The 22,692-nt window shown below is 43.0% G+C and overlaps 1 protein-coding gene across 1 annotated transcript; it reads right to left on the bottom strand.

Annotated features, from left to right (window-relative positions):
- Window positions 1-498: 498 nt before the first annotated feature.
- LOC127033172 (L-amino-acid oxidase-like) lies at window positions 499-21,842 on the bottom strand. Its single transcript, XM_050920970.1, has 7 exons — window positions 21,704-21,842; window positions 8,728-8,951; window positions 7,572-7,678; window positions 5,246-5,447; window positions 3,042-3,095; window positions 2,018-2,151; window positions 499-1,312 (listed from the first exon to the last, which is right to left on the bottom strand). Exons 1-7 carry the CDS (start codon window positions 21,840-21,842, stop codon window positions 499-501), a joined length of 1,674 nt encoding a protein of 557 aa, XP_050776927.1.
- Between the last annotated feature and the right edge of the window lie 850 nt (window positions 21,843-22,692).

The following is a 22,692-nucleotide window of genomic DNA, read 5'->3' as shown; positions in this document are numbered from 1 at the left end:
TCCTTTGGAGAGTGCTGAGGTGGCTGATGGGATCAGCAAGGGCTGGACTTGTGGCTGGCTCCAGAAAAGGGAGGCAGAACAACCACAGTTTCCATGCTATGTAGGATGTGGTTCAGATTATGTGACTGATCAGGTCAGGGGGAGTCAGAATCCCCTTCACACTCCTGCATGGGACACCCAGACCTAGGACTAAGTGAAGGCTACTTGCTCACTTATCATCTTCCTAGAGCATGTGGGTGCAAGGGGACTGGGCAGGGACTGGGCACAACCTCGGCTTCACCCTCTGGGAGCTGAGCAGAGTGATTGGGGCTGCTCAGCAATGTGAGTAACAATCTAATGTTGGTGCAGGCAATTTATGCACCTCCCCTTCAGGGCTGAACCTCAAGTAACAATCGAGTAGTGCATGGTGATTAGTGGTACAATTTCTAGTTCCCCAAGTGCTAGTTGGTTCATTTGTCCCTTCCCCAAACACCCTCACTATTATGGTTATTGAATTGATTAAAGTTCATTTTCCTTCAGCTCATGTTGCTGCTGCCTTGGTGAGGCGTTAATAACAGCATGGATGTTCCTGGCTGCTCTCAAACCAGATTTCATAGCGGTGTCAATCCAGGCATGAGGTTGGGCCGTGAGTTCTCCTGAAAAATGGATTCTCCCTTCATTCTGAAACAGAGCCTTGGAGTAGTCGACATATTGATACTGCGTGAAGGAAACATATGAGCCCATGGAATATCTGTCCAGGCCCCATTTCTTGATCACATATTTATTGCAGACACGCTGGATATAATCTTTGGGCAGCTGGTGGATTTTTGCCAGGTCTTCCAGCACTACATCAACACATTTTTCATCACTAAGGGGAATAAAGAATTCAGCATCATCCCCCCAAGTGTAGGAAGCCAGGATCACGCCCAGGCCACTGGGGAAATTGTGGCTGGGGTAGTAGATGAATCTGGATGGGCGATCAGTGATTGATCTCCCACCATGGATTCCATCCTTCTCCCAAAACTTTTTCGTACAGGCCAAAGCAATCTTGACATCCTTTGTGTAGTGAATGGAGCGCAGGGCATGGGTCTTGAGAGGAGAAAGAGGTGGAGAAAATTTAATGAGCCGTGCGGCTTTTGCCGTGGTTGTGACAAGGACATAATCGGCTGTCACAGATAGGAGGTCCGATGTGTTTGCCTTACGGTAAGACACTATCACTTGGTCACCCTTGGTTAGTATCTTCACTACTGCAGAGTGAAACTGAATATTCCCATGAACATACTGGTAGAAAGCATTAGGAAGTTGATCAAATCCCCCCGTTATCTCATAGAAACTGAAAGAAAGAGGGAAAAGAGATTATGGTAAAACAATGACATCCTCTGACAAGTTATGGGAATTAATTTCACAAGAAGAAGAATTATGAGGAGAGCTGTAAGGAGCTTCACAGCTGAAGATACAAGCTACTCTCCACTGATTCTCCAACTCCATCTTCTAGCAGAGTGCCAGGTCTGCTGCAGTTACAGTGAAGACCAGTTCTATGATTAAAGATTCACTCTTCCAAATGCTCTAGAACCTCATGGTTACTCACATTGCCTTGGAATTAAGTATGTTTTATAGGATTGTGGGTAGAATTAGTGATCTTAATTTGAGGTCATTTAACAAAAGGGTTTGTGAGATACAACAGAGCTCTGCCCCGATATGCCCATAGCACATACGCTCTTGAGTTAATTATTGAATTCCATAGGAACCCACCCAGCTAGAAGCCATGGACTCTTTCAGTAGTGTCCTGCTCACTCTGTGTGAAGGGACCTTTGCACTTCATGGCTAATGAATTATGCACATACCCTCTGTGACTACTGAGATCAACAGTGCCTTTGTGAAAGAAAGTGCCAGCTTCATTGATAGAAGGGATGATAGATGGATGAAATAGAATGAGGTTGCAGAGATATTTAAAAATGGATGGTTAGATAGACAGATCCTACCACAGGCACATGTTCTTCCAAATATAAAGCAAGTAAATAGATGCATTTCTTCTCACCTGCTGTTGGAGAAGGTAACATGAGCCATGACTGAGTAAAGAAATGACATGTAAAATCTACCATCTTCATTCAGCAAGTCACCAATCATGTCGATGGCTCCTCTACTTAAATGTCCTTCTTTAATTAAATACTCCTGGGTGGGGAAGAGTGGAGAGGGTGGAAGGTGCATGCATATTATATCCTTATTTAGAAATAACAGCTGAAGAGATATTCCATTGCAGATGAGCACAGAAATTATTCAGTATGCATTAGGGATGGGCAGTGGTCGAACCTATTCACTACCCCCCCTGTGTGATTTGTCTGCTTCATCGTAACCAATCATTAAAGTAAGGTTGATGCTCACTTTCAAGACACAATCCCTCACCCCTTTCCATTCACAGGATGAAATCCTGATCTCAGTGAAGTCAATGGGAGCTTTGCCATTAACTTCAATGAGCACAGGATTTCATCCATACTGTCCATACCACAGTTTAATTACCTTGGATTAGAGAACTATGGTCCAGACAACACCTCCCATAGGGTAAAAGTAACAGTGGGAGGGAAACAGAGGAAGGTTGTCTCATTCAAATAACTGTGGATGAGGATACAAAACTGGATGTCAGCTGGGATGGGAAAAAGAGATGCTAAATCTTTTACAGAGGAGTGGAGGAGAGTCCTGTCTTCATGACTCAAACACTGGGTGTATGGGAGCACCAAGACTGCTCACTTTCTGTGGGTTGGTGTTTTGGGTAGAGAGAAGCAGAGATAACATGGATCCATGTCCCTGCCCTCATCTTGCCAGAAAGCAGAGCCAGGAAGACCAAAAGGCGAAGTATGTGGTGCCCCCTAAAGACCCATGAGTAGAATGTACTACCTCTGCCCAGCCAGGATCTTTAGGAGAAGTCCGATGCATTATCTCCTACCATGACTGTGTGCATGTGGCAAGATCTATACCACAAGGAGTTCTATTGGCTAATGCAATGAAAGGTTTAGGAAACTAGAAACATTTAGATTCAAAGATACTGGAATGCCAACTTCAATTACCTTGGTGGAAAAGGAGTCATATTTCTCTTTCAGAGCATCGCAGTCTGTTGTCACCTGGGGAGCAACCAAGAAAACAGTCATTTGTTTCATGATCATGGCTCTGCCTTTAAAGGTTCCCCTTCCCCCTCCACCCTACCCATATGTGATTATGTACTTAAAGACTAGGATTGTACCAAATTCACAGACACAAAAAATGTGTCATGGACAGTGGAATCAGAGGGAGGGACAGGGTTCTTACTGGCCCTTGGCTCCGTTGCTAGTCTCCTCTGCGCTGGGGAGGGACATGAACATCTGCAAACATGAAACTGACTAATTTTCAAATCCTATGGCCATGAAATTGACCAGAATGGATCATGAATTTTGTAGGGCCATATTAAAGACAGTATCCTAGTGCATACGAACAAGGGGGAGGGATATGGAATGACCTCTCAGGTGAAAGAGCTGTTAACAAGATCTTTTTAATAAGGGTAAGGTAGCTTTCTGTTTTCCATTTCTACAGTTCTCTAACTAACTGAACTGCTTTCACTCAGACTTTCTAAAATATAAAAAGAAATAGACCAAAGGGAAACCTTTCATTAGTGCCTACATTAATTTGTAAAAGCAGCAAAGAGTCCTGTGGCACCTTATAGACTAACAGATGTATTGGAGCATGAGCTTTCATTGGTGAATACCCACTTTGTCGGATGCATGTGATGAAGTGGGTATTCACCCACGAAAGCTCATGCTCCAATATGTCTGTTAGTCTATAAGGTGCCACAGGACTCTTTGCTGCTTTTACAGATCCAGATTAACACAGCTACCCCTCTGATACATTAATTTGGGGCCTTAATTCTCATTTTCATAAGTGACTTAGGTACCGGGGGTGGGAAGGAGGGCAGATTTTCATAGGTATTTAGGCATCCAGAGATGCCAATAACCATCTGCTGGGATTTTTGAAAGTATGTTGGGTTGGGATTCGCAAAGCATTTAGGAATCTAATTGTCATTAAAATAAGTGGGAGTTAAGTAAGTCGGTCTTGTGAAAAAACCACTACATACTAGAGCCCACATTTTGAAAAACATTGCTGTGCTCATTGATGCACTGATTTAGGAGAGTAAGTCTCATTTTGAGACAGTGTGATTGACACAGTGATTTAAGTACCTAACTCCTTTTGTAATTTATTGGAGTTAGGAGCCTAAATATCTTTGTGAATCCCACACTTAATCATCTCAATCCCATTGACTGTCTATGGCAGGGGTAGGCAACCTATGGCACATGTGCCGAAGGCGGCACGCAAGCTGATTTCCAGTGGCACTCACACTGCCCGGGTCCTGGCCATTGGACTGGGGGGCTCTGCATTTTAATTTAATTTTAAATGAAGCTTCTTAAACATTTTGAAAACCTTATTTACTTTACATACAACAGTAGTTTAATTACCTATTATAGACTTATAGAAAGAGACCTTCTTAAAACATTAAAATGTATTACTGGCACACGAAACTTTAAATTAGAGTGAATAAATGAAGACTCGGGACACCACTTCTGAAAGGTTGCCAACCCCTGGTCTATGGGAATCCTAAGTGCCTAAATCCCTTTTGAATATGAGATGTAGGCTCCTCAGTCAGTTATCGTTAAACATCTGGGCCTAGATTCCCAGAGGGACTTAGGAATTGCATGCTCAGCATTGCAATACCTAACAAGTAGGTGCCTAGAAATGCACTAGGGTTCACAAAGTCTGAGTTAGAAGCTCAGGTTCCTACCTGATGAATGGAAGGAGGTAACATCCAAGAATGGGAACCACAAAAGCTAGCTTGCCAAGTCACCTAAATGAGCCAATGGAAAATGCCAAGGAGAGGGGTGTGTTCTAACTACTCCTACTCAGCAGGGCTTAATTTTTAATGAAATGTTCAAGCAATTTTTTTTACATTCATAACTGAGGTAGCAAGCCCAGTAATGCCAGAGTTATCACCTTCTTAGCCTAGAGGTGCCAGGGCTCAGTCTTGGCAAGCCCTGGCACAAATTAAGCACTGTCTCTCAGGCATGTCAGCACCTAAAACCCAAGCTCTGCCAGCTAGCCTGGGTTGAAAGGACTCTTCAGCTTGAGCAAGATGGTTTTGTGTGGGTGGATGAGACAGGTTTAGGGCCAAAATAGGATGAACAGCCCATGCTAACTTTGAAGTGAAGACCTACCTACAGTACATGAGTCCATTCCACAACACACATACCTTATCCAGTGTCTGCTCATAAAGCTGAGTGGCAGATTTTCCCTTCTCTGAGGGATGCACGGGGTACTGCAAGATATTAGGGTTTTGTTCCACATCTTTATATCTTGCTCTGACATTGTTAACCAAATACCAGCTATTTGCATCAGTATTATAGAATGTATTCAGTTTAAGTTTAAATTGTTTAATAAATTCAAGCACAATCCTAGAGATAAAGGAAAGAGGAGAAAAAAAGAAAACGTTAAAAATGTGAAAGAATGTTATATGCTCATATATGATCCTCTAACAAAAATCAGATGGCTCCTACCTATGTAACTGAAATTATTTGTGGGTATATGACCCTAAAGATATATTTCACCTGAAGACACTCATGCAACTAGTGCTGTAAACCTTTTTCAATTGTGAAAATTTTTGAAATATTGACTTTATTTCAGTTTTGTAGGGTTCACATCAGGCTCAATTTCACAACTTTTTAATTAAAAAAATGGGGGGGAAATGTACTACAAACCCAAGTTTTCAGTAAATGAGCAACATTGATAAGTATTTAAATAATGATTTATGTTTCCAATAAAAAAATTAGGTAAATGTGTCATGAAAAACTTTGGTAAAAAACGGCAAATGCCATTTTTCACTGAAAAATACTTTTTGCTTGAAAAATGTTGACCATCTCTTCCAATCAGAACGGTCCCATTTACTTCAATGATTACACATGATGATCAAGTATTACACCTATTAATTGTAAAATCAGACTCTTTTTCACTCATTACAAGACACATGACAGCAAAAGCGTCCCATTCCTAAAATTCGTCAGAGCAAAAAAAAAATCAGATATACAGATGTATTTGTAATAACACTACTAGGGGGTGTACCTGCAGGGACTGAACCTGAGACCTAAGGATTGAAAACAAAACCCTGCTGTGGTTGAGTTACAGGGTAAGACAGCAGCAGACTCGTAAGCAGATCTGTTTGTGAAAACTGTTATTCTATCCTGAGAGAAATATTGATCTTTTCATAAAAAGAACAGGAATTCTTGTGACACCTTAGAGACTAACAAATGTATTTGAGCATAAGCTTTCGTGGGCTACAGCCCACTTCATCAGATGCATAGAATGGAACGTACAGCAAGAAGATATTTATACATACAGAGAACATGAAAAGGTGGAAGTACTCATACTAACTGTAAGGGGCTAATTAATTAAGAGAAGCTATTAGTAGGGGAGAAAAACTTTTGAAGTGATAATCAAGATGGCCCATTTTGGACAGTTGACATGAAAGTGTGAGGATACTTTAACAGGGGGAAATAGATTCAATCAGTGTAATGACGAAGTCATTCCCAGTCTCTGTTCAAACCTAAGTTAATAGTATCTAGTTTGCATACAGTTATGCAATAGTTTGTATATAGTTATGAAAACTAGATACTATTAACTTAGGTTTGAACAGTGATTGGGAATGGCTCTATCACTACACTAATTGAATCTATTTCCCCCTGTTAAAGTATCCTCACACCTTCATATCAAAGTCCAAAATGGACCCATCTTGATTATCACTTCAAAAGTTTTTCTCCCCTGCTGATAATAGCTTCTCTTAATTTATTAGCCTCTTACAGTTGGCATGGGTACTTCCACCTTTTCATGTTCTCTGTATGTATAAATATCTTCTTGCCGTATGTTCCATTCTATGCATCCGATGAAGTGGGCGGTAGCCCATGAAAGCTTATGCTCAAATAAATTTGTTAATCTCTAAGGTGCCACAGGTACTCCTGTTCTTTTTGCTCATACAGACCAACACAGCTGCTACTCTGATTATTTTCATGTTGTTTTCATCCCAGAATGCGATGAAAGGTTCTGAACATAAATGTCAAAACATCTAGACATTCCCAAATAAAAATGTTTCAATTTGGTTGGCTGGCTTGAAATGAAATGTCTGTCTGAGACTGCCTGAGCAGCCACAGCCAAATCTTTGGTTCCCCTTTTGCTTCTGCGGGAATTAATTTGGAGCAGTCCTGGGCCCTGGGATCTTTCTGGTCATTTAGCTGCACTGGCTGGTGCAGTAGCGAGCCACTACTAAACCCAATCTCTGCTTCTGCCCATCCACTCCCAGCTCCTTTGTGCAAAGAGTAATAGCTCCAATTTTTCTCCTTCCTGCAGATAGGCTGATGATTCAAAGCAGTGCTTGTAGTCCACACGAGAGAGTACAGGCCCATTTTAACTATTCAAATCTGCACCTCCAAAGATTTTTTCCCCTAGGAATTATCAAAAAAAATCTTTAAAATGGGATTTCCACTATTCTGAACAAGGTTGGTGGCTGAGCAGGGTGAACTGTATATTACCTGTGATGCTTTGGCAAACGCATGGGTCCCAGATCCATGTACCAATCTCGTTCTCGATAGGTCTCGATGCGTCCTCCCAAGCGGCCACTGGCTTCCAGAATTAGAACCTAGGAACATGGAACACAGGCCCTCATTTTCAATCCTTTGTCAGTATATTTCTCTCTTGTATGGTAAAGGGTGATTTGATCATCACAGAAATAAAATTAATATTTTATAAAAGTAATTTTGGACAGTAAGTAAGCACCCGGGCTTTGATTCAGGAAAGCAAGTAAGTATATACTAAACTTGAATTTGAACACCCTAGGATTTAAGCATGTGCTCAAAGTAATTATGTGCTCAAAGTAATCATGTGCTTAAAGTAGATATGTGCTCAAGCAGTTTTTCAAACAGAAATGTATTCCTAAGCTGAGAGCTCAAGGGTCAGATTCTAATATGGTGGTTTTTACACTAATAGTAGCCTTTCCAATATATTGTAAATACCAGATTTTAAATGATAGAGTGTTTAGTATAACAACTAAGCAATTAACGCATAAGTGCACAACGGATCTCTGTTGATTTTTCCAGGCTTGGGTAGGGGGTTGTAGTTGTTGGGTGCTCTCTAGAGGGAGAGTTGTGGATGTGTAGGCAGCGGGTAGGGGGATAGTGGATTTCAGTCTTTCTCAAGGCCTACAGGAAGGCCAAGAGAGTAGCTCCTTGGAAAAACAAAACAAACAAGAAAGGCAAGGTTGCAAAGTGAGGTTGTTATGGGATGGCTAATATCCATTTTCACACATAGAAAATTTTGTTGGAAACATGTGGCCTATAAAGGGGTTAAGGTGAAGTGTTTGAGTCTTTTGGAACATTTCCTTAAGTAATCACCATCTTCATAAAATACAGGGATTGCAGGGCTTATTTGTTACAGCATTATTATTTTTTCTTTTGGTTATGTTGTTATTCCTCTAACAACCTTAAGTTTAAGTCAATTAACTTTTTGTCTGGAAATAAAAAAATAAATATTCTACCATCTTCCTCCTTTCTTTGTTCACTCAGCTTACTTAAGGTCATCTCCTTTGGTTCTTCTACATTGTTAATGCTATGAAAAAGAAATGATAAGACTATTTCAAGGGAGCGCTGATTCCCTGGCCTTTCTCTGGCTCCTCTCAGTTGACAGAATTACCTCACAACCAGCATCTCTCAACAATTTGGCAGCTGTGAGTCCACTGATTCCTGCCCCAACAATCACCACCTTCTTTGAATTACACTTTCTTTCCAATCCGTTTTTGGCAATATCCACCAGTTCACCATAGTCAGGGTCATCGAAGCATTGTTCCCACTTCTTCAGTTTGCCAGGCAGACTCTCCAAGCTCGGGAATGTCACAAGGACTAAGAGCTGAAGAAATACTAGAGACAGATATACAAAAAAAAACAGATGACACAAAAGGTGAAGGCATCTTTTTCTCTTAGAACATGGAGCTCAGTAATATCACTGACATGATGCGCCTTAGCTTAAGGAAGAGGCTGACTCCCTCAAATGTGGAGCTCAGTTGTATTAACAAACTAGGAGAGTTATTATGATAAAATGCAATGAGCATATAAGCGAAGGGAAGGGAAGTTAATACTCAAATCCTCTAACAGTTGATGCGCTCTTCTAAACTAAAATATCACATGGCCCATTCAAACATTTTCTACATTGAGGATCCTGGCCTTCACAGATACATTTAAATTTGTGCCTCCCACAGAGAACTGATGATATGGGGGCTGGCTGTCCTGTGAGGGAATGGTGCAAGACAAATTCATGCGATGCGATTGATAACAAGGTCTTCAAGACTTGGCCTCATGGGTTGAATTGAGGAACCGAACCTGAGTATTCTTCACAACATTTAAAAACTCAGTTCTGCTTTTCCTTTCCATGGTGCAGGACAATTTTTTCTTCTGTTTTTCCAACATATAAATCTCAGATTTCCCCTCTCACAGAGCACAAAGGAGTTCCCACTCCTGCTGAGCACAGCTGTTTAAGTGTCAGACAGCAAACGATGTGGTTCATCACATATCCAATTCCCAATCCAGTTAGAGCTTTAAAAGATCAAATCAACAATCTTTAGATCTTTCTATTGTATTGTTCAGAGCAAGCTTAGCAGCACCCACACCACCCTTTCTTCCCATGCTAGTGTAGGCAGCACTGTTGAACAAAAAAGAGGTGAACTTTATACCCTAGAGCTCTCTGACAGTCTCTGTGGGCCACTGGCCACTGAAATAAATGTATCTTGCAAGTCATGGCATAATATATCTTGAATTTTGTTAGGCTTTTGACACAATCCTACATGACATTCTCATGAAAAAAAACCTAGGGAAATATGGTCTAAGTGAAATGAATATAAGGTCAGTGCAGAACTGGTTGAAAAACTGTACTTAAAGTGTACAAGGAAGGGGTCTGCCTGTGGGAATACACGCTTGCAGTGTTTCAGTATACGTTCAGTGTGTTTCCTGATGCCACTTTTTTTGGATAGAACAAGAAGCAATTGGCTTAAACTGCAGCAAGGAAGGTTTAGGTTGGACATTAGGAAAAAGTTCCTAACTGTCAGGGTGGTTAAACACTGGAATAAATTGCTTAGGGAGGTTGTGGAATCTCCATCACTGGAAATATTTAAGATTAGGTTAGATAAATGTCTATCCGGGATGGTCTAGACAGTGTTTGGTCCTGCCATGAAGGCAGGGAACTGGACTCGATGACCTCTCGAGGTCCCTTCCAGTCCTAGAATCTATGAATCTATGAATCAATGGTTTGCTGTGAGACTGAGAGGATGTATCCAGTGGAGTCCTGTGGCGGTCTTTGTGTGGTACTGTGCTATATAATATTTTCATCAGCGATTTGGATGATGGAGTAGAGATTATGCTTATGAAATTGACAGATGACACCAAACTGGAAGGGGCTGAAAGCACTTTGAAGGATGGGATTGGAAAATTGAAATGATCTTGGTAAATTGGTCTGAAAGAATTCAATAAAGACAAGTGCAAAGTACTATACTTAGAAAGGAAAAATCAAATGTACACATACAAAATGGGGGAAAATTGCCTAGGTAGCAATAATTCAGAACAGGATCTGAGGGGTTATAATGGATCACAAACTGAATATGAGTCAACAATGTAAAAAGGCAAATGTCATTCTGTATTAACAGGCATGTTGGATATATGATACGGGAGCCGATTGTTCTGCTGTGCTTGGCACTTGTGACCAGTTTTGGGCACCACATTTTAAGAAAGATTTGGATGAATGAGAGAGAGTCCAGAGCAGAGCAACGAGAATGATAAGAGGGTAAGAAAACTTGAGCTATGAGGAAAGGTTGAAAGAACAGAGCATGTTTGTTCTAGAGGAGAGAAGGCTGAGGGGAACATTATAATAATCTTCAAACATGTAAAAGATTGTTATGAAGGAGATGATGATCAATTGTTCTCATGTTCACTAAGAAAAGAAAAGGACAAGGAATAATCAGCTTGAATTGTCACAACAGAGATTTAGTTAGATAGTAAGAAAACTTCATGACTGTAAGGACATAGGTTACCTAGGGAGGTTGTGGAATCCTCACCGTTGTAGGTTATTAAAAACAGGTTTCACAAATATCTATCAGGGATAGTTGAAGTGTACTTGGTGCTGCCTCAGCACAGAGATGATGGACTAGAAGAACTCTTGAGGTCCCTTCCAACCCTACAATTCTGTAATTTCTGTGATGAAGTAGATGTCTGAGCCTCCTCTAGTTTTCCTTTGGCAGTTGGCATAAAGTGGAGCAACTCTGAACCTCCTTTAGTTTACACCACTGGCAGACAGAGATCCCCCAAATCAGGAAGGCAAAAAGCTATGTTTGGTCCAAGCTTCAATTCAGACCAAAAACTGAGTCATTGAAGAGATGTAGGGGGGCTGTCTTCCATGTCTGGGGACACAGTTAGTGCCTCCTTTATAGTACCAAATGGACCCAGGTTACAAACAGGTCTAGGAACAAATCTGTTATAACTTAATTTCCAATATGGTTGGAACTGTCCTGTAGACACAGTTTTGACGGTCAGGAGGAGGAATTCAGTTTCCTAGAACCTTTCTTCGGCACTGAAATATAATTTAAAAAATGGAAAGTTTAATTTTTGTTTTGTGGTTTTGAAAGAATAAGGCACTCTTAATTTTTCCTTAAAAGCCAGCATTGTCTGACCATCAAATCCACCACTCTGGGTGAGGATGGAGCCATATATTTCAAAGTGACTGAAAGTAATTGAGCACAAAATGTATCCAACACTTTGACACCAGGAATTATTTAGAGTCTCCACAGGTAGAAACACACTTATTTAATGTATTTCCTGTAGCAGTGTGAGGACTTCAGGAAGATCTGGGTTGAAGGCAATGAACATTACTGCATCTGAAGAAGTGTTTTTTTACCCACAAAAGCTTATGCCCAAATAAATCAGTTAGTCTTTAAGGTGCCACCGGACTCCTTCTTGTTTTTGTGGATACAGACTAACATGGCTACCCCCTGATACTTGAATATTGTGTGTCACAGATCGGGGCAACTGCAACTGTGTTTTCCCCTTCACCACCCTTAGGCTTACAGCTCCCCAGACATCACCTCTCTTTGATGGAGACCCTGCATCTTCCTCCTTCCTGACTGGGGTATTTCCAAGCTACACAGCTGCCTGCCTACACTGAGAATTCCCTAGCAAGTCAGACAGCCCAGCAATCCTACTTTGCTTTCTCTTCAGACATCATAAACAGCATAATTGTCCACTAGTCACCACAAAGCTCTTTCTAAACAAGTACATTAATTCTTAAGTTGAAAGCATTACAGAGGCTATGTCTACACTACACAGCTGTTAGTGACATGGCTGTGTCCCTACAGCCATGCTGCTAAAAGTCGCACAGCATAGCTGCTGTTTGTCGACTCTCCTGCTGACAAAAAACTTCCATCCCATAAGGAGTGGCATTTGTGTTGTCGGCAGGAGAGCACTCCTGCTGACAAAGTACTGTTCACACTTGTCATAAACAAATAGCTAAGGGTTAATGTCTCTTTCACCTGAAGCACCTGACCAGAGGACCAATCAGGAAACCGGATTTTTTCAACTTTGGGTGGAGGGAATTTAGTGTCTGAGTCTTTTGTCTGTCTGCCTGCTTTCTCTGAGCTTTGGAGAAGCAGTTTCTACTTTCTAGTCTTCTGTTTCTAAGTGTAAGGACAAAGAGATCAGCTAGTAAGTTATATGGTTTCTTTTCTTTGATATTTGCATGAATATAAGTGCTGGAGTGCTTTGATTTGTATTCTTTTTGAATAAGGCTGTTTATTCAATATTCTTTTAAGCAATTGACCCTGTATTGTATCATCTTAATACAGAGAGACCATTGGTATGTATTTTTCTTTCTTTTTATATAAAGCTTTCTTTTAAGACCTGTTGGAGTTTTTCTTTACTTCAGGGAAATTGAGTCTGTACTCACCAGGGAATTGGTGGGAGGAAGAAATCGGGGAGATCTGTGTGTTGGATTTGCTAGCCTGATTTTGCATTCCCTCTGGGGGAATAGGAAAGTACTTTTTGTTCCAGGATTGGGAACGGAGAGGGGGAGTCACTCTGTGTAGTTTCACAGAGCTTGTGTCTGTGTATCTCTCCAGGAGCACCTGGAGGGGGGAAGGGAAAAAGGATTATTTCCCTTTGTTGTGAGACTCAAGGGATTTGGGTCTTGGGGTCCCCAGGGAAGGTTTTTCAGGGGGACCAGAGTGCCCCAAAACACTCTAATTTTTTGGGTGGTGGCAGCAAGTACCAGGTCCAAGCTGGTAACTAAGCTTGGAGGTTTTCATGCTAACCCCCATATTTTGGACGCTAAGGTCCAAATCTGGGACTAAGGTTATGATATGAGTGGCAGCAGGTGGGATATAGACAGAATCCAGAAGCCAGTAGGAATATTATATTTTTCTTTTCTCTGCTAAGGGCTTTTTAGCAGAGAGAAACAGTTGGTTTTAAAAGGGAACCAGAGAGATTTTTTTTTTCTGCTCTCTCTGGCAGTTTGTGGCTTGCATGTTAAGCAAGAAGCCATTACCAGACTGTTAAGGGTCTTTTGTCATGCAATAGCCCTCCCATTAGGAGGCAAGTTCCAGCACTATATGCATGCAAATAAAGTGGTTTTTCAGGTTTACTTAATATTGAAGATTAGCTAAAGGCACTGTTGCTAGGCAGACTTCAGGAGGCAACAGAGCCTGCAGTGCAGAAGATAAACACCGGAGGGCACCCCAACCCAAGAAAACAGGAACCATGACTTCTAAGGCAAAAATTGAGGCCGAAGAGCAATTCAAAGAAGCTGAACACAGGCGACAACTGGAAATAAAACAAAAAGAGATGGAGATGAAAGAAAAGGAAGAAAGCATCAAACTGGCAGCCTTCCAAAGAGAACAGGCAGCCCAAGAGGCAGCACACAAAAGAAAACTAGAAGAAGAAGAGGTAGCCTACCGAAGGAAACAAGCAGAAGAAGAGTTGGCCCACAGAAGGAAGCAAGAAGAAGAGGAGGCGGCCCACCACCGAGAAATGGAAAAACACCAAAAAGAGAATGAAGAGAAGGAAAAACAGAGACAACATGAACTGGAGTTGGCAAAAGCTGGGCTGCATGTGCCAGCCAACCCTAACAACCCGGCGCCAATTATTGCTCCACAGCACAGGAAATTTCCCACCTACAAGGCAGGTGATGACACCGAGGCCTTCTTGGAAAATTTTGAAAGAGCCTGTCTTGGGTACAGCATTCCCGAAGACCAGTACATGGTAGAATTGAGGTCACAGCTCAGTGGACCTTTAGCAGAGGTGGCAGCTGAAATGCCTAAGCAGCAAATGCATGACTATAAACTTTTTCAAACCAAGGCCAGATACCGAATGGGGATAACCCCAGATCATGCCCGTCGGCGCTTCAGAACCCAAAAGTGGAAACCAGAGGTGTCATTTCCCAAACACGCCCACTACATTGCAAAAAACTATGAGGCCTGGATAACAGGAAACAACATTCAAACCTTGGAAGAACTGCACCTCCTCATACAAATGGAGCAGTTCTTGGATGGTGTTCCTGAAGACATCACACGGTACATACAAGATGGAAATCCCAAAGATATCGCTGAGGCGGGGGAGATTGGAGCCAAATGGATGGAACTGGCAGAAAGCAAGAAAGCTACTGTCAAGGGGAACGATTACCCCAGGGGGCACACAGACCATAAACCCTACAACCGAGGACAGCCAAAGACCCCACATACCACCCAAGTAAAGCCACAGATACCCTACCCTTCCACCTCACCAGTCTCCAGTAACTCACCTCGGCCCAGTGACCCATCAGAGGGAAGATGCTTTAAGTGTAATGAACTGGGACATATCAAGGCCAACTGTCCAAAGAACACCATGCGAGTGCAATTCATTACACCACCATCACACCAAAGATCCCCAGGCCCGGATGCCTCTCAAATACCCTTGGAGCGAAGGGAAAATTTGAGAGTGGGCGGAAAGAAGGTTACTGCGTGGAGAGACACGGGGGCACAAGTGTCAGCTATCCACCAATCCTTCATTGACCCCAAATTCATCAACCCAAAGGCCAAAGTTACAATTTACCCCTTCATGTCACAAGCTGTAGACTTGCCTACAGCTCAACTGCCTGTCCAGTACAAAGGCTGGTCAGGAATGTGGACTTTTGCAGTCTATGACAATTATCCTATCCCCATGCTACTGGGGGAAGACTTGGCCAACCAGGTGAGGCGGGCCAAGAGAGTGGGAATGGTTACACGTAGCCAAACCAGGCAAGCTTCCAGACCCATTCCTGTTCCTGAACCGTCCACAGATGCCCCGTCTGGGTTACCAGAGACCCAGACAGAGGTAGTGGACCCGGATTCCATGCCAACCACTGAAACAGCCACAGCACCTCCAGTCCGAGGCCCGGAACTGGAACAGCAACCAGCACCAGCAAGTGCAATCCCATCTTCAAACTCAACGCCAGAGGGCGCCAGCGAGCCAGAACTGGCAGAAGCCAAAGACAGCCATACCCAAAAGGCTCAGCCAGAGCCTGAAATACCCACAGGTGCACCAGCGGAGAGCGGTTCACCAGCAACGGAAACAACCCCATCACCTACATCGCTTCCAGAGGGACCAAGCCCAAGTCCACAGTCTGAGGAAGAACTGGTGACCCCAGCCTCAAGGGAACAGTTCCAGGCTGAGCAGGAAGCGGATAACAGCCTTCAGAAAGCTTGGGCGGCGGCACGGAGCACCCCACCGCCTCTCAGCTCTTCTAATCGATCCCGGTTTGTTATAGACCAAGGACTTTTATACAAGGAAATTCTTTCTGGTGGACACCGGGAAGAATGGCAGCCGCAAAAACAGTTGGTGGTTCCAACTAAGTACCGGGGGAAGCTCTTAAGCTTAGCCCATGATCATCCCAGTGGCCATGCTGGGGTGAACAGAACCAAGGACCGGTTGGGGAAGTCCTTCCACTGGGAGGGGATGGGCAAGGACGTTGCCAAGTATGTCCGGTCTTGTGAGGTATGCCAAAGAGTGGGAAAGCCTCAAGACCAGGTCAAGGCCCCTCTCCAGCCACTCCCCATAATTGAGGTCCCATTTCAGCGAGTAGCTGTGGATATTCTGGGCCCTTTCCCAAAAAAGACGCCCAGAGGAAAGCAGTACGTACTGACTTTAGTGGACTTTGCTACCCGATGGCCAGAAGCAGTAGCTCTAGGCAACACCAGGGCTAACACTGTGTGCCTGGCCCTAACAGACATCTTTGCCAGGGTAGGTTGGCCCTCCGACATCCTTACAGATTCAGGGTCTGATTTCCTGGCAGGGACCATGGAAAAACTGTGGGAAACTCATGGGGTGAATCACTTGGTTGCCACCCCGTACCACCATCAAACCAATGGCCTAGTGGAAAGGTTCAATGGAACTTTGGGGGCCATGATACGAAAATTCATCAACGAATTCTCCAATAATTGGGACCTAGTGTTGCAGCAGTTGCTGTTTGCCTACAGGGCTGTACCACATCCCAGTTTAGGGTTTTCACCATTTGAACTTGTGTATGGTCATGAGGTTAAGGGGCCATTACAGTTGGTGAAGCAGCAATGGGAGGGGTTTACGCCTTCTCCAGGAACTAACATTCTGGACTTTGTAAGCAACCTACAAAGCACCCTCCGACACTCTTTAGCCCTTGCTAGAGAGAACCTAAAGGATGCTCAAGAAGAGCAAAAGGCCTGGTATGACAGACATGCCAGAGAACGTTCCTTCAAGGTAGGAGACCAGGTTATGGTCTTGAAGGCGCAACAGGCCCATAAGATGGAAGCATCATGGGAAGGGCCCTTCACGGTCCAAGAGCGCCTGGGAGCTGTAAACTACCTCATAGCATTTCCCAATTCCTCACTAAACCCTAAAGTGTACCATGTTAATTCTCTCAAGCCTTTCTATTCCAGAGACTTACAGGTTTGTCAGTTTACAGTCCAGGGAGATGATGCTGTGTGGCCTGACGGTGTCTACTACGACGGGAAAAAAGACGGTGGCGTGGAAGAGGTGAACCTCTCAACCACCCTGGAACGTCTGCAGCGGCAACAAATCAAGGAACTGTGCACTAGCTTCGCCCCATTGTTCTCAGCCACCCCAGGACGGACTGAACGGGCATACCACTCCATTGATACAGGTAATGCTCACCCAATCAGAACCCCACCCTACCGAGTGTCTCCTCATGCCCAAGCTGCTATAGAACGGGAGATCCAGAACATGCTACAGATGGGTATAATCCGCTCATCTACCAGTGCATGGGCATCTCCAGTGGTTCTGGTACCCAAACCAGATGGGGAAATACGCTTTTGCGTGGACTACCGTAAGCTAAATGCTGTAACTCGTCCGGACAACTATCCAATGCCACGTACCGATGAGCTATTGGAAAAGTTGGGACGTGCCCAGTTCATCTCTACAATAGACTTAACCAAGGGGTACTGGCAAGTACCGCTAGATGAACCTGCCAAGGAGAGGTCAGCATTCGTCACCCATGCGGGGGTGTATGAATTCAATGTCCTTCCTTTCGGCCTTCGAAATGCACCCGCCACCTTCCAGAGGCTGGTAGATGGTCTACTAGCTGGACTGGGAGAATTTGCAGTTGCCTACCTCGATGATGTGGCCATTTTTTCCGACTCCTGGCCCGAACACCTACTACACCTGGAAAAGGTCTTTGAGTGCATCAGGCAGGCAGGACTAACTGTTAAGGCCAAAAAGTGTCAAATAGGCCAAAACAGAGTGACTTACCTGGGGCACCAGGTGGGTCGAGGAACCATAAACCCCCTACAGGCCAAGGTGGATGCTATCCAAAAGTGGCCTGTCCCACGGTCCAAGAAGCAGGTCCAATCCTTCTTAGGCTTGGCCGGATACTACAGGCGATTTGTACCACACTACAGCCAAATCGCTGCCCCACTGACCGACCTGACCAAAAAGACCCAGCCAAATGCAGTTAAGTGGACTGATGAGTGTCAAAAGGCCTTTACCCAGCTTAAGGTGATGCTCATGTCTGACCCTGTGCTCAGGGCCCCGGACTTTGACAAGCCATTCCTAGTAACCACGGATGCATCTGAGCGTGGTATAGGAGCAGTGCTCATGCAGGAAGCAACAGATCACAACTTCCATCCTGTCGTGTTTCTCAGCAAGAAACTGTCTGAGAGGGAAAGTCACTGGTCAGTCAGTGAAAAGGAATGCTATGCCATTGTGTACGCCCTGGAAAAGCTACGCCCATATGTTTGGGGACGGCGGTTCCAACTACAAACTGACCATGCTGCACTAAAGTGACTTCATACTGCCAAGGGGAACAACAAGAAACTTCTTCGTTGGAGTTTAGCTCTCCAAGATTTTGATTTTGAAATTCAGCACATCACAGGAGCTTCTAACAAAGTAGCTGATGCACTCTCCCGTGAGAGTTTCCCAGAATTCAGTAGTTAAAAAGTGTTCTTAAAATGTAGAAGTCTGTTAGTTATATACTTAGGAGTATATGTAAAGGTGTATGTGTTGTATTAATCTGTTTATTTTCAAGTTCTAGAAGGAAATCGCCGCCAGTGAGCTTCCCCACTGTCTGCAATTTGGGGGGCATGTCATAAACAGATAGCTAAGGGTTAATGTCTCTTTCACCTGAAGCACCTGACCAGAGGACCAATCAGGAAACCGGATTTTTTCAACTTTGGGTGGAGGGAATTTAGTGTCTGAGTCTTTTGTCTGTCTGCCTGCTTTCTCTGAGCTTTGGAGAAGCAGTTTCTACTTTCTAGTCTTCTGTTTCTAAGTGTAAGGACAAAGAAATCAGCTAGTAAGTTATATGGTTTCTTTTCTTTGATATTTGCATGAATATAAGTGCTGGAGTGCTTTGATTTATATTCTTTTTGAATAAGGCTGTTTATTCAATATTCTTTTAAGCAATTGACCCTGTATTGTATCATCTTAATACAGAGAGACCATTGGTATGTATTTTTCTTTCTTTTTATATAAAGCTTTCTTTTAAGACCTGTTGGAGTTTTTCTTTACTTCAGGGAAATTGAGTCTGTACTCACCAGGGAATTGGTGGGAGGAAGAAATCGGGGAGATCTGTGTGTTGGATTTGCTAGCCTGATTTTGCATTCCCTCTGGGGGAATAGGAAAGTACTTTTTGTTCCAGGATTGGGAACGGAGAGGGGGAGTCACTCTGTGTAGTTTCACAGAGCTTGTGTCTGTGTATCTCTCCAGGAGCACCTGGAGGGGGGAAGGGAAAAAGGATTATTTCCCTTTGTTGTGAGACTCAAGGGATTTGGGTCTTGGGGTCCCCAGGGAAGGTTTTTCAGGGGGACCAGAGTGCCCCAAAACACTCTAATTTTTTGGGTGGTGGCAGCAAGTACCAGGTCCAAGCTGGTAACTAAGCTTGGAGGTTTTCATGCTAACCCCCATATTTTGGACGCTAAGGTCCAAATCTGGGACTAAGGTTATGATAGGTTATGATAACACTAGTACTTGTCGTTGGATACTTTTGTCTTTCAGCGTTGTTGTTTTTTAACACCTCTGAAAGGCAAAAGTTTTGTCGTGCAATTGCAAGTGTAGACATAACCAGAGAAAACCTACTCAAAACAAGAAAAGAACTTAGACATGCATGCCAGTAAGCTTACCAGAGACTAACTCCAGCAAGGGCAGGTGAACAGCCCTACAAAACCCACCAAGACAGGTTTCTGTGATCACAAGTTCATAACAGTTGTTCCTCAGGACAATCACCCTCATTAAAAGTTTAGTCCAGCCTGTATACAGCCAGGGTCTTTGAGATGGGTATAGTTAATTTGTAGCAACACTTTCCTCCTCAGGGCTTAGCTTCAAAAGGCTGAGAACTTGCCCAACTGGAAGTGTTATATTTGCATACCCTTCCCCTGTGGATTTCCTGGGAAACTCCCTTAACTTTAACATTCACATTGTTTCAAATGGTCCTTTGAAGATCACAACACTTATCAAAGTTTCATTCACCATGTCTCCTCCCTAGAAATGTCCCCTGCAATCCCACAACAATACATAAACATTTGCATTTTTTATACAATGAACTCCTAAAATACTGTTGCTTAATTCCATTAGGTGTGTCCAGGAGATTGCTATATTAGTTACACCTAGGTTCTTCTTACACTGCAATTATCAGCATCCTTTTCCTTATTTTTGTATGCAATAGAACTGACATGGAGATGATTGGGCTGGAGAGAAAAGTTCTGATGCCAGCAATATATTTGCTATTACACTGCAGAACTAGAGATGTCTGCCAGAGCTAAACACCAACCAGAGATTATTTGGCAGAGGTTATATCCACCAACAGGCAAGCAGGAGTGCTTGCCTTCAGAGCTCAGGTGGGAAAATAAAAACAATGTGGATGTAATTCATCCTAGTGGAGAATAAAGTCCTACACACCACATGAGTTCCACGTTCACTTGCTCCTGAAAAGAACGGCCACCTGGGGGATGGTATGGAGCCCTCTACACCATAAAATATTCCTGGAAGAAGGGACATAAGGATGCGTGGGTTGGGAATGGTCACCATAATTTCATTTTTGCTTTATTGATGGATTTGAAAATAGTTTGCAGGCAAGTGAAGCAAGTAGAAGAGGAAAGGAAAACAAATATAATGGCTATGTCAGACCGCTAAGCATCCAGCAGCAATCTTTGACCTAAGCAACCACCTGCAATTTCTTTTATTATTTTTTCCAGTTATGTCCAACTCAATTCCATTGTGGGCAGTGATATACTGCTGAACAATTCCTATGTTTGCTTCCCCCAACCTACCAAAGCTATTTCTCTCTTATCTGAAATGTACCTCAAGCAGATAATTCTCATAAAAGCCTTGATCTCTCGCAAGCATTGGATCATTAGGTTCACTGCATTGTCAAGGGTCAAATGAGAGGATGATTATCATCAACACATTATCATCAGCAAGTCCTTACAAGTGCTGTATGTTCTCCCTCTTCTCTGTAACCGTACACCATGAGTCTCTCATTGTCACAGCCTAATCATCCGCTTTAACTAAGTCTATATAAGTAATCTCACTCAAAGTGTGGATCTGGCATCAACCCTTCCCAAATTTCATGCCACCAAGTCAGGTATCTTGCACTATGGAAGAGTAACAGAAGAAGTCAGTTGACTGATAGAACCTTCCCGCTGACACAAGCGAAGGCTTTTCAAATAAAAATTTCCCATTGCAGAAATAAAGAGAATTAGTACTAGACAGAAAATTGTATCTTGTTTTTTAATTTGTGTTTGTTTGTTTGTTTGTTTGTTTGTTTTTTGTAATAGACTGGTTGCATTTTTTTTCTCAGAAATGCTCGTGGAAATGTTCTGTTTTACTGACCAAAAACCAAGCCAAAACCCCTAAAAATAATCATTTTTCAGTTTTTCCAAAATATTTCAGTTTTTGAAAACAAATAGAAACCCCCCACAACAATTCAGCATTCAGTCTTTATTAAAAAAGACTTTCTAAACAAATAAAAAATCCCATAAACATTTTTTATTTGGAAATCAACTCAATTTTCTGCTGAGTAATTCTACATATGATACATTTTCATCAGCTGTAAAATTAATTTAGATTTCCACATTTGCATTCGCATCTCATTCCCCTTCCTTGGTCAAAATCAAATCTAAGGGCTTGTCTACCCTTACCAGGGGATCGACAAGCAGTGATCAATGCATCAACCACAGATCGCTCTCCTGTCAACTCCTGTACTCCACCAGATTGAGAAGAGTAGGAGGAGTCGATGGGAGCACATCTTACGTTGACATCGTGTAGTGTGGACCCCATGGTAAGTAAATCTAAGTTATGTCGATCTGAGTTACACTATTCAAGTAACTCAAATTGCATAGCTTAGATCAAATTTCCCCTGTAGTGTAGACAAGGCTTAGAACAACTGCCCCCCACCCCATATACTTCCTCCACCGTCTGAAACAAAAAATGGTTCTCAGTTTGGATAGAGCAGAGCTACTACACCAGCATACCACAATACAATTGATTTTGCTGTGTAACTGAGGCCAAGCGTAAGCAAAAATATGCCATTAGTGCTGTTGTCTGCCACACTTAAAGTGAAATAAATGATAATGGGAGAAAAATGACTGAGAGAGAGAAAGAAAGAAAGAAAGAAAGAAAGAAAGAAAGAAAGAAAGAAAGAAAGACACCATAACAAGAGAACAAGAAAGATGTGAAAAGGAAAAGTTGATAGAATATCACTGATAGAGTAAGATGTTCCCAAAACTACAATCTATCCTCATCCCTCTGCAAAAGTTTTAAGAGAAGTTTCACTCACAGAACTTGTCCATGTCTCAAGTGGAAGCTCAAGTCATCAAGGGATCCCTCTAATTTTATACATACAGCTAGCCTGGCTGATAAACAGCCTCTAGGGAACTGCTAGCTCCATGTCCAATAAAGCTTGGAGATCAAAGGGCTTCCTCCTGTGATGCATTCAGCACAGCTTGTGGGTTGAGTCAGCACGTTCCAGATACATGGGACTCAGGATCAAAGAATGTGTGGGTGCTGAGAGGCTCTGCCCTTTCTTCAAGTTCCTCTGAATCCGATAGCCCTCCATTCTTATCTAGACAGCACCTTCTTTTCCCTTCATCTTCTTCTGCCCCCCTCCATAGCATGCCCACTGAACCCA

This window comes from Gopherus flavomarginatus, chromosome 12 (genome assembly GCF_025201925.1).
Source record: "Gopherus flavomarginatus isolate rGopFla2 chromosome 12, rGopFla2.mat.asm, whole genome shotgun sequence".
Taxonomy (NCBI): Eukaryota; Metazoa; Chordata; order Testudines; family Testudinidae; genus Gopherus; species Gopherus flavomarginatus.
This window is presented reverse-complemented; position numbering and strand designations above follow the sequence as displayed.

Excerpts from the sequence above, each read along its gene's own strand:
- LOC127033172 (XM_050920970.1), bottom strand. The coding sequence starts at position 21,842 with ATGGGGTCCACACTACACGATGTCAACGTAAGATGTGCTCCCATCGAC. Across the intron at positions 2,152-3,041 it reads ATGACTCCTTTTCCACCAAG|GAGTATTTAATTAAAGAAGG; the intron begins GTAATTGAAGTT and ends TTCCCCACCCAG. Across the intron at positions 1,313-2,017 it reads GTTACCTTCTCCAACAGCAG|TTTCTATGAGATAACGGGGG; the intron begins GTGAGAAGAAAT and ends TCTTTCTTTCAG.